The sequence below is a fragment of the Cynara cardunculus genome (genome assembly GCF_001531365.2).
Source record: "Cynara cardunculus var. scolymus isolate 2C chromosome LG 13, CcrdV1, whole genome shotgun sequence".
Lineage (NCBI taxonomy): Eukaryota > Viridiplantae > Streptophyta > Magnoliopsida > Asterales > Asteraceae > Cynara > Cynara cardunculus.
This window is the reverse complement of record NC_037540.1, coordinates 15,615,976-15,631,065: the sequence shown is the minus strand read 5'-3', so window position 1 is coordinate 15,631,065 and position 15,090 is coordinate 15,615,976. Positions and strand designations below refer to the sequence as shown.

At 34.1% G+C, this 15,090-nt stretch overlaps 1 protein-coding gene across 3 annotated transcripts; it reads left to right on the top strand.

The window, feature by feature from the left end:
- The first annotated feature begins 11,536 nt into the window (after positions 1-11,536).
- Positions 11,537-12,474, top strand: LOC112525743 (heavy metal-associated isoprenylated plant protein 31). Of its 3 annotated transcripts, none has more exons than XM_025135988.1 (3): positions 11,537-11,599; positions 11,737-11,815; positions 11,915-12,474. In XM_025135988.1, the coding sequence occupies exons 1-3, from the start codon at positions 11,552-11,554 to the stop codon at positions 12,247-12,249; spliced, it is 462 nt and encodes a 153-aa protein (XP_024991756.1). In that variant the 5' UTR covers positions 11,537-11,551; the 3' UTR covers positions 12,250-12,474. The 3 variants fall into 3 exon arrangements, with proteins under 3 accessions (XP_024991756.1, XP_024991758.1, XP_024991759.1); XM_025135990.1 differs by having other exon boundaries at positions 11,558-11,603; XM_025135991.1 differs by lacking the exon at positions 11,537-11,599 and having other exon boundaries at positions 11,743-11,815; positions 11,950-12,474.
- Positions 12,475-15,090: the final 2,616 nt, after the last annotated feature.

Genomic DNA, 15,090 nt, shown 5'->3' with positions numbered 1-15,090 from the left:
CAATAGCAAAACCATAAATTATGGTTACTCTCTAAACCCAAAACAACACTAAAACATGGATAATACACTATCCAAGGATAACATCTATTGGTGAAGCGGGAGACCGTATCCATCGGATATGGTGAGTACAAAGTAAGCCACACATCAATGTTATCGAACTACATCTCAGATCTATTGACTTTAGTGCACACTATATCAAGTGTCACCTTAAGTTCTCTATTGGTCTCAGCTGAATATACAAGAGTTTATAGGTAACAATTTATGGAAGGGGGGATGAATACAAACACATAAACTTTCACTTTTAAAAATTATATATTGATAAAGAAAGATCAATACAAATTTTACATATTGTTTGCAGAAAACATAAGGTAAAAAAACCTATTTAAACAATCTAAAGATACACACAAATACACTTAGCAAAGAGAAAAGATTTGCTATAAGAAATAAAGACTTCGAAATGTGTTCTTCACTTGTTCAAAGTGGTTCTTTCTTTTTAGAGAGAGAGTAACGAGAGAAGTAACTTCTTGGGTAAGCTTTTTAGAGTGGGGAAGATGATATAACTGAGTAAAGAACACTCAACTATTTATAACCATTGCATTAAATGTAATTCATAAGGTACACAATACGTTTCAAGCTTTTGGAGGAAAGCTTGTCATTTGCTATAGTGAATAGTCCTTTTGTCTATTCATGAGCAGATATCTTTTCACAAAGTTGGTGAGCACTAGAGTCAACTGAGTGGCTCCGTACAGTACGATACTCTAGAAAAGGTATGGGTTTTTCTTTAATGTGTGGAAGGACAAGACAAAAACAAACATACATGATAAACTTCATTTGATCGCTGAATATTGGATGACGTTGTAGGCCTCTTCAGCATTCGCTGAAGCTTATGCCATCTTCACACATATGTTGACTACTTTGTAATAACTGAATGTTGCTTCAGATCAGGAACGTGCTAGCCTCTAATCTTCAGTTTCTGTCTTCAGCATTGCTGAAGGTTCTTCGGTGTGAGTTTTGTCTTCTTGAAGTATAAGAGTCACTAGAGAGTTACAATGCGTGTTCAACAATCACTAAAATTAAATAAACAGAAACAATTATACTTCAATAGGTAAAATGAATTATCATCAAATCAATGATAGAAAATCAATAATCTTCTCTTATTTGATGATGACAAAGCAACATAAAAAAAATTGTATAAGATACAATAGTAAGGAAAAGTTACAAGTAAAGTACAAGTCCCTTTTAACTATTTGGGATCTTGTTAAGTGATACAGTTTTCTTATATAAGTTTTCTTAAGTTGTAAAGGATTACAAGTTTAAGAGAAATAAGTACAAGTGTGATAACTGAAACTGAAAGCATATTCACTGACTAAAAGTTGTCAGTGAATGTAAGAGTAAACTGGAACTCATAGATACATGTCCCTATTACTCTTTTCAGGGATATTTTTCAATGATATTGGAGAAATACTTATATTATTTATTGAAAAGATATAAATGCTACAACAGTAAGTTATGGACCTATTACATATAAGTTGTACACTGAAAGAAAAGAAAGGAAAACAATATTTACAAGATAGAAATTTTTAGCTATTCTAAGTCGCTGAAGTCGATGTAACCAGGTACTTCTTCTCCAAGCTTCTTTCGACGTAGATATTCCTTTTTTGATCTTGCGGTCCATCGTCTCACCATTTAGGACATTGTCCAACCAAGTTCTTGGAAATTCAAGGTGTTATATTAGACAGATACGAAACTCAGATACTCTTTGAAAGTTGTACTCGCCATCATAGTTAATGTTCATAAGTCCATACCCAGGCTTGAAGTGCACAATGTTGGGTGTATAAGGACCTTTCGCTAGCAGAGTGAGGTTCATCATAGAGATATTTGACTTCTTCGAGTCCTTTAGGATTTCCTCTAAGGAGAACTTGGAATTTCACTTACCAAAGTTTTGGGTGTTACAATCCTCCCTACCTTGGAAAGGATTTCGCCCTCGAAATATAGTCCTAGACGAATAAATGAGGATAACGCCTCTTCAAGTTTTCTTCCGACTCCCAAGTCACGTTGGAGCCATGATGATGCTTCCATTGGACCTTAATCATGATCAGTTCTTTGTGACATTGTTTCTTTGACTTCCTTTCTAAAATTGTCTTTGGTTCCTCCATGCAATGGTTGTTTACATCCTCCTGAATTTCTGATAGCGGAATGACACTTTCTTCCTCCGCTAAGCACTTGCGTAGATAACACACATGGAAAGTAGGATGGATTATGTTCATTTCAAGAGGTAGTTCTAGCTTATAAGCTTGAAGGCCGATTCGACTTAGTATGGTGAAAGATCTGATAAAACATGGACTAAGCTTCCCGCACTTCTCGAAATGGATTATGTCTTTCCAAGGGGATACTTTCAACATTACACGATCACCCACTTGGAATTTTATTTTATATATTTTCTTGTTGGCATAGCTTTAATAGTCTGTCTGGAGCCGCTCTTAAACGTTCTCGGATTGACTTTACTTTATTTATAGTTTCTTGAACGATCTCCAGACTGGAAAATTGCTTCTCTCCCGCTTCCAACCAACGTACAAGGGTTATACACTTTCTCCCGTACAAAGCTTCAAACGGTGCCACTCCTAATGCTTGAATGAAAACTATTGTCATAGGAAAATTCCATTAAAGGTAGGTGGGAATCCCAATTTCTACCAAAGTCAATGACACACAATCTAAGCATATCCTCAAGAGTTTGAATCGTTCTCTCACTTTTCCCATTAGTTTAAGGGTGGTAATCTGTACTTAACTTCACCATAGTCCCCAATTCTTTTTGCAATGATCTATCCCAAAAACTTGAGATAAAATGACTATCCCTATCTAAAACAATAGATAGAGGCACCCCATGCCTCGAGAAAACCTCATCTATATACAATTTTGCCAATCTATATCAGTAGAGTTTCTTGCGTAGGCAAAAAATGAGCGCTCTTGGTCAATCGATCCACAACCACCCAAATGGTGTCGTGGCCACTCAAAGTTTTTGATAGCTTGGTGACGAAATTCATCGTGATGTGCTCCCATTTCCATTCCGAGATTTCCAAAGTTTGGAGACTTCCATATGGTCTTTGATGTTCGACTTTGACTTGAAGGCACGTCATGCATCTCTCTACATATTGGGGTACGTCAAGTTTCATGACCAACCCCCAACAATTTAATTGCAAGTATTGATACATCTTGGTACTTTTGGGGTGAACTGAGTATTTGGACTTATGGACTTCTTCTAACAGTAGTCCATGGTTGCCACCGATCTTGGGAACCCATATACGTCCACAAAAAAAAGTTTTACACCCTTACTATCTTCGGTTAAGTTCTCTTGTTGCTTACACATGACTTCATTTTTAAGATTCTCTTCTAAAAATGCTTCTAGTTGAGTCGTCTTGATCTTCTCAATTAAACTTGATACCATGTCAATTCTTGATAGAGTATTCCTCAGCATTCCACTATATACTTTTCGACTTAGAACATCAGCCACAACATTAACTTTACCCGGGTGGTATAACAATTCACAATCATAATCCTTTAGTAACTCCAACCACCGACATTGTCGCATGTTTAGCTCCTTTTGGTCAAACACATACTTCAAACTTTTGTGATCCATGTACAAGGTACATTCGTGTACGACAAGTAACAATGCCATAATTTCAAGGCAAAAACCACCGCTACTAGCTCCAAATCATGAGTTGGATAGTTCTTCTTGTGTTCTTTAAGTTTCCTTGATATGTAGGCAATCATCTTTCCTCTTTAAATTAAAATGTATCCTAAACCCAATTTTGACACGTCACTAAACATGACAAAATCTTCAAATCCCTCGGTAGTGATAGAATCGGTGCTTTGCATAATAATCTTTGCAGAGTCCGAAATAACTTTTCTTGTGTTTCGGTCCACACGAACTTCATGTTTTTTCTTGTCATGGTCGTCAACAGTGAGGTGATTTTGGAGAAATCTCTAATGAATCTTTGATAGTAACCTGGCCAACCCTAATAAGCTTTGAATCTTAGTTGGGCTCTTTAGTGGCTGCCAATTTAACATAGTCTCGACCTTTGCCGGATCAAACTTGACTCCATGTGTCACCCCATGACCCAAAAATTGGACTTCCTTCAACCAAAAGTCACACTTGAAAAACTTGGCGTATAATTTTTCTTCACTAAGCACCATTAAGACTTTGCAGAGATATCGCTCATTCTCTTCCTCATTTCTAGAATAAATGAGGATGCCATTAATAAATATAATAACATATTTGTCTAAGAAGGGACAACAACCCCGATTCATTAAGTCCATGAAGATCATCGGTGCATTAGTCAATCCAAAGGGCATCACTAGAAATTTATATTGACCATAACGCGTCTAGAAGGCAGTCTTTAGAGCGTCTTCCCTTCGAACTTTCACATGGTGATAACACGAACATGAATCAATCTTAGAAAAGCATCCTGCTCCTTGAAGTTGGTCAAATAAATCATCGATCCTCGGAAGTGGGTACTTGTTCTTTACGGTCACCTTGTTCAGCTCATGGTAGTCGATGCACATCTTCATTAACCCATCCTTCTTTTTCACAAATAAAACCGGTACTCCCCAGGGTGAAGAGCTTGGCCTAATTAATCATTTATCTAGTAACTCTTGAAGTTGCATCATTAGCTCTTACATCTCGGTTGCTGCTAAATGGTAAGCCTATTTAGCAATCGGTGTAACTCCAAGGACAAGTTCAATTTGGAATTCGAAGTGGCGGTCTGGTGGTAAACCTGATAGGTCATCCGAAAAGATGTTGAGAAATCCCTGGACTACTTTGACACCTTCTAATCTTCTTCTCCTTATTGACGTCCACCATGTAAGCTAAGACTAAAGAACAATCATTCGATAAAATTTTATGTGCTTTAATCCCAGAGATAAACGTGGTTCGTCTAAGTTCCTCTCCCCCTAGACGTACACGGATCTTCCACTAGCCAACGAGATTTTGATCATCTTTTTGGAGCAAAGAATGTCTGCCCTATTGGTGACCAACCAATCCATACCGACTACCACATCAAACCCTCCTATTGGCATAGGTAACAAGTCAATTGGAAAATTTTCTCCTTCAATTTCTAAGGTACATCCATTAAATATTTCATGGATCACCACTTGATTCTCATTCGCCACTTCTACTACTAGAGCATTGCTCAAGATACTAATAGGAACAAAAAAGTGTTTACAAAAAGAACTAGACACAAAAGAATGACTGGCACGAATATCAAATAGAACACGTCAGCAATACCCGACACCACATCAGCGGATTATCCTTTGGTGCTTGACTTCCACTAGCCACACTTTTTCCCCTAATCCTGAATCTCAAGCTATCCCTCTTGATATGTCCTGACTCTTGGCACTCAAAACAAATCATTCCCTTAATAGGGCACTCCTAGGTCAAGTGTCTGTTCTTACCACATTTCATGCACTCGGTAGAATTGGGGTTGCACAAACTGATGTGTTTAGTATGAAACTTGTTGCACCATTTGGATTCCTTTCATGAGTCAAAGTCTTTCCTATTTGGGCATCCTCTCTAACTCTTTTGAAATCTCAATGGTTGCTCCCATCTTTTCTTCTCGCCCACAATAGTCATTTCCTCCTTTTTTAGAGTCAAATCATCTTCGACTAACTAGGACTCTTCAATAGCTTCTTGTAGTGTTGACATCTTGGCATTTCGTACAAAGGTCTTCATCTCGACCATAGACCCTTGAGTTAACACTTTACTTTTGTTTTTTTATCCGGAGCCAAATGCCCACTAGCTCCAGATTCTCGAGAAACAAACTTGAATAGTCAGTTATCATCATCCTTCCCTTCCTAATTAGCTCGGTATTCATCTTTGATCCTGTTGATCGCTCTCTCATTGCAGTACTTTTCCATTATATTCTCTCTAAACACTTCCCAAGTCAAAAGTTTCACAATGGCGGCCCCAAGGGTGGACCAAGTGATATTCCACCAACTTAAAGCTTTTCCTCTCAACATCTATGAAGCAAATTTCCTTCCTGATCATCATTGCACTCACTTTACTTGAAATCTTGTTCAATTTCTTTTATCCAGTTCATACAAGCTACCGGATCATTCGTCCCGTAGAATTCTAATGGTTTACTACACAAGAAGTTTTATAGGAGCAGACTAGTTCCCTTTGTCTTACACCAACGACGACTTGTTCTTCGATGCCAACAACATTTACAACACCCCTTGATCCGCCCACGACATTCTCTGCCACCATCTCATGCCTTCGATTGCAGACATCCCTATCTTCCAAGATCTTCATAAACTTTTCTTCCTGCCTAACCATGGCGGAGTTCATTGCTTGAAGGATGCTGGCCATCATCATAGATTGAGGGTCTAATTCTTACACCACTAGGTATCGGTATTCAGGTTCATCTGTGGCACAACGTCTATAATGCCCCTTAACATTTGCGGAATTTGGGGCTCTTGGGTGTTGACGACTTTCCTTGGTGGTTTCTTAGTCGTCACGCTTGCATCATTTTCATCATCATGAGTTCCTTGGTGACTTCGCGTGTTTATCATGGTGAACTGTCATACACATGGCAAAGATCATACCCCTTAAATGTTTATAAGATAAACAATCTAATATGTACTACCACAATTATCAAGCGTCAAAATAATAGCAATTGTAAGCACATTCAAGTAATAATAAATTCATAATAACATTGGCCAAATGAAATTTTGAACATATTGTACATGAAAATCCTCGTCACTATCTGGTAACAGTGTTTTCCGACAACCTTAAGGGTACAAGACTCAAGATTCTACCCAACTCTCACACAGTCGTAACTTATCTCAATTTAGCTTAAGTCTAGGTATCCTGTACCATACCTAGTTCACTTAAACTTAAGGTTTGATACCAACTTGCAACACCCTAAAAATTTTGAAAGTAGCAAAAATTATTTGCCCAAGCAAAAATAGTTACAAGATAGCCAAAAAAAAAAAAAAAAAAGTTTGAATATTAGAGCTTCTATAGACTTCTATCTAATCCTATTAAGACTATATTTAAGTCAGGAGTTATAAACAACCACCAAGTTGCTATCTTCCAAAAATGTTATCTTGTTTGTGCCTCTAAATGACACTCCAAGCTCTAAGTCACTAACTTGAAGGCTTGACGCTACTATGACTTGTTATACAAATCGGTAAGAAAAAAGTATTAGGCTTGACACCCAGTGAAATCAAATAGTTATCCAAAGTTCACAAATAGTTAAAATAAGATAAAGGTGTCAATAAATGTTAGTCTCTCTAGGGGAAAAGGTTAACTTGCAATTAATGTAAACAACCATTTGGGGTCATTAGACTAGAAAGAATGGTAACAATTAATTTATCTTGCCATAATGGGGGAGACCCGATTCCATCAAGTGACGGAACACTAAGTAAGTCATATAGATATGTTGACGAGCAAAATACCCCTAGCATACAAGCTTTGACATTACTCTTATTAGGCTAAGACAAGAACATCAAAACTCCTTGTTTAGTTAGTTCCCAAGTTACGAAGTGAGAACATCAAAACTTCCCACCCATCTAAAATCAAAGGTTCTAAGGCGAACATGTATAAAATTCATAGAAATTAAATCTAAAAATCATTTATACTTCAAATCGTATAAGAGGTTTCATGTAAAGATGTTTAATCACAGGTAAAGATGATTACGATTGTAATCAAAACTTTTGGTGAGCATTTACATTTACCTTACACAAAAGAGTATTACAGATTTCTTTTTTTTTCCAATAAGTGTTTAATATAAAATATCTGATAAATAACAATTATCAATCAACATTTATTGTGTTAACGTCTGTTACAATAATAAATGTTTTACCTCAATTGGTATTTAACCAGAAATTTTAATAAACAATTCATAAGTTATTTTGATTTGAGTTGGTTAGCATTAATTATTTCACCAAATTTGCTGCACGAACATATTTTTCAGAATATCGTACACCAAAATTTATGGACCATCGGTGTATCTACTAAAATTTTGCATTTTACCAATTTATTTTTAGAAAAAGTACCATTTGGTTTATCATATTGAATAAGATTTTGAGTGATTTGAAATTAAATTCTATTTTAATTTTATATTTGGTTTGAATTTTTTTTTTCGATTTGAAATCCCGGGATTTTATTGAAATCCCTTAATTATTGGATTTTGAAATTTCATGGTGTTGGTATTTTATGGAATTTCATAGGATTTGTATGTAATAATGGTTTAAAACATGTAAATATATTTATTTTATAATAATCAATTAATAACAGGTAGTTTAATTATTTTTATAATTATTTATATTTTTTAATAGAAACGGAATTCAGTTTTATTCCAAATCACACAAACCAAACAAACCAAAGATTTCAAATCTAAATCCCGTTTATTCCAAATCTTACCATTGTATCCAAATCCCTCAAAACTATTTAATTAAGCCAAACACACCCGCTTATTATAACTCAATATTTAGTATATAAATCTAAATTTTTGTTTTATAAAAGTAAATCTTTATATTAATTAAGTAGCAAAACTTTTATTTTAAGCACTATCATTTATATATATATATATATATATATATATATATATATATAGTCATTAAACTTATAAAAATACTAGAAATATCTATAAAAAAACAATTAACAAACTTTTTCATTTTAAGTGATTAAATCCTTCATTTTTTTAAATAAATAAATTTCAAGACTTTTTGATATCGATTAAATACATTCTTGTGACACATAAACAGATTAATGTGGTGGAATCATTATTATAGTCTGCAAGAAAAACTCAATCTACTTTTATATTTTGAACGATTAAATACTTGAACTTTTTTGAATAAGTAAAACTATGGTTTTCTTTAAGCAAATAAATTATTAAACTTTATTTAAAAAATAATTTCATAAACCCTTAAACTTAAAAGAATATACAATTTCTCTCATCAGCAACAAAATGCAATAAGCAAATTAATCAAACAAAAATCTACCATTTCATATGGTAATTCTGAAACATACAAAAATTATCCCAAAATATTTAGGAATTTAACCGTTCAAAATTATGAAACTATGTCGGGTTTTTACATATTTTTTCAATGATTTTATTATATTAACTGGTTTTAAAAATTTCAAATATTTATTTATTTTAAAAAAATACAAAAAATTAATCACTCGAAATATAAAATCCATTAGTTTTTTTTAAAAATAAATCTCAATCTTGTGATTTTTAATATAAAATTTGTGGTTGTTTACAAAATTTAAAAAATGGGAAGCCACCACCCTCACTCAGTGTGAGTGGTGAAATAGCCCCACCCAGACGACACCACGCCCCCACCGGTGGCACCACCAATAACAACCTCCCCTGCCATCGCCTTTATCATTCTCCCCTTTTCCCCACCAACAAACACCAGCCTCTGTTGTTTAATAGAAGCACATCTAGATTTTTATTTTTTATTTTTTATTTTTATGGCGACACAATTTTATTATAAGAAAATGATTTAAAATATCATCATTAGTTTGTTGGTTATTTTTTTATTTTTTGTATGTGAAATCTTGTATTCGAGTCTTTTAATACCATTTTTTTTCTAGAAATATAATAAACCTAGAATTAACAGTTGAAACTAGAAAAAAGAGTAAAAAGAGATTTGAACTCACACCTGGTGTAGGAGAAAAGTTGTCCAAACCGAATATCATCTAACATTATAATACAGTGTCACTTTTCACAACTCTAAAACTTTTTACCTTACGACGGAGGAATGAAACGATAGCATATGTTACCGTATCTTCTACAGTGGATCTGTTCCTGATTATTAACTATCACAATCCATAGAGAAATTTTGATGCTATTTGGAGGTCATCACAAGAACATGTTCTAATCCTTTAATTTTTTTTTTGTCGTAGATATTGTTTGAAGATTGGCTGGGAAAGAAACCCACAACAATTTTTTGTCAAACTTGTGAGAAAAACACCTTATCAACAAAAATGGAGTTCAAAATAATAATGAACTAGTAATAGATGACAACTTAATATTCCTTTAGGATTTGATATCTTGTGCGGCCGCACGGACTGCATGTGACCAGGGCCAGCCCTGTTAAGACCGGAGCTTTTTGTAGTGCTAGAAACTCAACTTTCGATTAACCTATACAATTTGAACTTATCCAAAACATTACAACATCTCCAAACAGATTCTATAATTTTTTCTAAAGTAGGATATTAAAAGTTAAAATCTTTCAAATAAATTATATTTAAATCCAATAGATTTTAATTCTTTCAAAGATTTTATCATTAATTATATTATTTCAATATTTTATAATTTTAATACATTTAAAAAAAAAACTTAATATAAAATAATATTAATTCAAGCTCGATGAACCATTTTCTCTCTTCCGTTCTATATTTAAAGTTTTCTTTATATTTCTTTAATTTAGTGAACAAAATAAAAAATTTATTGAAACAATAGAAAAAACAAAAAATTTATTTTCTTTATTTAAAAAAAATTGTTGGAGATAAGTCACTTTCATGATTAAGATGTGTAAATCTGAATACAAATCCTCAATAATAAAATGCCAAATGTCTTCTTAACTTGTCCAACATAATTATTGACCCAACGTAATGATATTTAATGATTTTTTTTGAATTCACGTAATTCTATAATGACATAGCGACTATCATTTGACCAAAAGTAATCTCAAAGATGGACTCATTTTTTCAAATTAGTGGTATAATTTAATTAATAAAAAATATTTAAAATAAAAATAAAAATATTAATATAGATTTATTGGTTAGTTTCTTGTTTCTTCGTAAAAAAAGCTCATGTTCGAGTCCTATCTTTTTAAAAACACAAAAGGTATAAAACGAACACCAAAATTTAAACTGAATATTAACAAATTTAACACCAATAAGACTCAAACCGGGCTTTTTGTACAAAAGTAGAAACATTAACCATCTCCACCATCAAATTCTTGCATCTGAATTTCATTTCAAAACGATATGGTGGCACCCTTCGGAAACATACTCTCATGAAGGAACCGTGAAGCGGTGGCCTATGCCAGTGTACCAATCAGTGTAAATGGATTCTCTTTTCAGAGTTTTACAATTCATACTGTTTTACATGTTTTTATCGTTACGAGTGAGTAGAAGTGCATACTTTAATGGTCTTCTCATATATAAAATACCGCTTTGACACATGTCATTAATGAGCATGTATCGTTACAAGTGAGTAGAAGTGTATGCTTTAATGGTCTTCTCAGATATAAAATACCGCTTTGACACATGTCATTAATGAAACAACGATGTATAAACTCGTTTCTACTCATAAAATGTAATTTAGTAAGTTGGTGAATAATGAGGAAGGTGGTTACTATGAATAAAGTTGGATGGTTGAAGAAAGTAAATGCCCCACCCCCCGACACTAAAGTGGATTCTCTTTTCAGTGTTCTCTGCCTGCTTCTTTGCTTGCTTGCTTTCATAATCCAACCTACGCATGCGCTCTCTTAAGCTCCATTGCCATTATTTATTCACCACTTCACCCCTATACATATCATGACTTCACCATCATCCATCTCTTGCATTCTCCATCTCACTACCAATGTCTGTAAGTCTCTCTCTCTCTATCTATCTCTCTCATATATATAATATATATAGCTATATATATATATATGTGTGTGTGTGTATGTATATGTATGATTATGGGTTTGATGAAGTGATTCGTAATGGGGTTGTTGTAGATGGTGGAAGTGAGAGTTCCAAACTTGGACTGCCATGGCTGTGCTTCCAAGCTCAAGAGAGCACTTTTCAAGCTCAAAGGTATACATATATATACATATATATATATATATATATATACATATATATATATATACACTATCTCGAACTTTAAATGGGTTTTAATTAATTTGAATTCAGGGGTGGAAGAGATTGAAATAGAAATGGAAATGCAGAAAGTGGTGGTGAAAGGCTATGGTTTGGAAGAAAGGAAAGTGCTGAAAGCCATCAAGCGAGCCGGGAAAGCAGCCGAGCCGTGGCCGTATCCGGGTTACTCCTCCCATGTTGCTTCCTTCTACAAGTATCCTACTCATATCGCCAATGAGTACTATTACGACAGGAACCAAGCCGCCGCCGGACACAATCTTCATACCTTCTTTCACACTCCTTCGCTTTATTCCGTCGCTATTGCCTCCGATGAGGCCGTTGCCTCCCTTTTTAGCGACGAAAACCCGCATGCTTGTACCGTCATGTAAAAGCTATATTTGTTTGTTCGTTATTTGATTTTGTTTTGAAGTTTTGTTGCCAAGCATGTTGCTTACTGTATGTATGTTGAGACAGAATTAATTCGTTTCAAATTAATTTCCTAGGGACAGTTTGGTTTTAGTTTTTAGCTTGAGTAAGTTACCATTTCTGTCCCTATGATTTGTTAAAAGTTGCGATTCTCATCCCTATGATTTAGAAATTGCAGTTTTCATTCCCATGATTTGTAATTCATTGCTATTTTCATTCTTATGATTTACAATTTATTGTTATTTTGGTTCTTAGGGTTTACAGTTCTTTACTGTTTTGTTACTTGGCAAAAAGGAAAAAAAAAAAACTAAAAGGTTATCTGTGTTTGGAACATTTTCAACAACTATGTTAAAATATAGATTTTGGAAGTTTAGAACATATTTTTACTCCAGCAATTACGCTAGTAATATATGCTAAAATCGAAAAGAAAAATAAACAGATGATAGAAATCTCCAAGGCCATGTTTGGCAAAGATGAGTTTTTTGAGCTTTCTGTAGAAATCCTATTTGAATGAGCAAAATATAGCTTATAAACTATAATGAGTTTTTTTATATTTTCTTTTGATTATAACCTTGAGTAATATTAATTACTATTAGTAGCATTAATTAATTTAAATTTTAAATTATTTAATAGTGTTAATTATTAATCAATTTTTTTGAAGTAAATTACATTTTTGGTTCATATGGTTGTCACTAGCTATCAAGTATTTTGGTCCTTTTGTTTTATTTTATTTTATTTTCCTTTTATATTATATGTATGTATACATACATAAACACATAATTCTACCTGATTAAGAAATGGAATTTACAACACGATCGTTAATAGCTCCGTACCACCATCGACGCTCCTTCCTGTTCCCCCTCCCCCAATCACCAGCGTCGTGGTACATCAATCTGGCGTCGTCCCTCTCTCCCCCTCTCCCCTCCCGTCATGGATATGTGAACCATAACGGTCTCTTCACCATCATCAATTTGGCCTCATCCCTCTAGATCTTTTTCCTCTTTTTTCCATCAGCCACCACTGATCCTCCTCTCATCTCCAACAAGTGAAATGACAATACAAGACAAATTCACAGTTTGGCAACCATGAGTCCTATTAGACCAAGCTCAAGGACCAAACATCCATCAGAAATTGGCAACTGTGAATTTCAAGAAGTCCTTACTTCCCTTTTCAGTTTGATTCAACACCTAGAAATGAAATTGTTGGTCCTAGACAGATCTACAAAAGTTTAAAGGTAACAATTTGTAGATGGTGGGATGATGAATACAAACACACAAATATTTTCACTTTTTAAAATCCTTTATGAATAAATAAGATCAATACAGAATTTACAAATTGTTTGCGTAATAAGGTAAGATACAAGACTTATATAAAACAATCTAAGGAACACACAAGATACAGAAAACAAGAAAGAAAAGACTTGTTAAAAGAAAAAACAATAACTTTGCTAGAGGTTGAGCTTAGTTGGTGTTCTTCACTTGAAGTAAATGTAACTTCACAAGGTTAAGAAGTATGTGCTTGTGAAGGTGTCTCTTCTTGGGTATTCTGAGATCTGATGACTCTTTGAAGAGGAGGGACTTCTTGGTTATTTATACCCATTGTATTAAATGCAAGTCAAACATTATAAGACACATGGCAAACTTATAGAGGTGAGCTTGTCCTTTGTTTTCAGATATACAGGCTTTTAGTCGTATATAAACAATGGTCTTTCACAAAGTAGGTAAGCGCGTTTGGAAACAATAGAGTGACTCTGTACGAGAGCTTTACTTTGAGAGGTATCAGTTTTTCCTTTGTGTGTAAGAGAATAAGACAAAAACTAATTTTGATCAACAAAATTAATTTGATCGCTGACACTGGAATAACTCTAAGTTTTCTGCAGTGTATGTTGAATCTTGAGTAGACTTCACATATTTGTAGACAGATTTGTTATCACTGAAACCGCATCAGATCACGAACTTCTTGTCTCTATCTTCAGCTCTATCTTCAGCTCTATCTTCGATATCACTGAAGGTTCTTGTGGTGTGAGTTGTCTTTTTCAAGAATACTTGTCTCTTGAGAGTTAAAATATTTGTTCAGTGATCACTAAATACACTCAGTGATGATCGTTGAAACTGAATAAGGAGAACTAAGTAATTCTTGTTAGATAAAAAGGACCATCATCAAATCATTGAGAGAGAGGATCAACATAAACAATTTGCAGTTGTAGTTTCAATTTTAGTTTTTCCATTTTAAAATTTGATTTAGTTACTGATTTTAGAATTTGATTTGGTCATTAAATTAGGGTTTGATTTTAGGGTTTTGGATTTGGTTTTATTTGTACTGTGGATTTTTGATGTTCCAAAATTAATCAAACACAATTATCAAGATCACAATTAAGATCAACAGTGACATTTTATGAAATAGTAGAGAGAGAAAGTTCTTCAAAGGTTTTGTGTATTGATCTTCAAAGATTATAACTCTTGAAAATGAAAATGTTACTACTCAAATTACAAAGAAACTAAACTATTTATACAAAGGAGAATACAAAGCATGAATACAACATCAAAGCACAAAGCAATGAACCCAACATTCACTACAAAAATGCAGAGTATCAGGGAGGGAAAATTATCTCGCTGATCCGTCGCTAAAAGGGGTTTCCGTCGCTGATCCGTCGCTGATACTCCGTCGGTCAAACAGTCGTAGGTAATGCTATCAGCGACGGATCAGCGACGGAAATCAGCGACGGATTTGCGACGGACACTTTCAGCGACGGATCAGCGAGGGAAGTATTTAGCGACAAATCAACGACGGATTTGCAAGGGAAC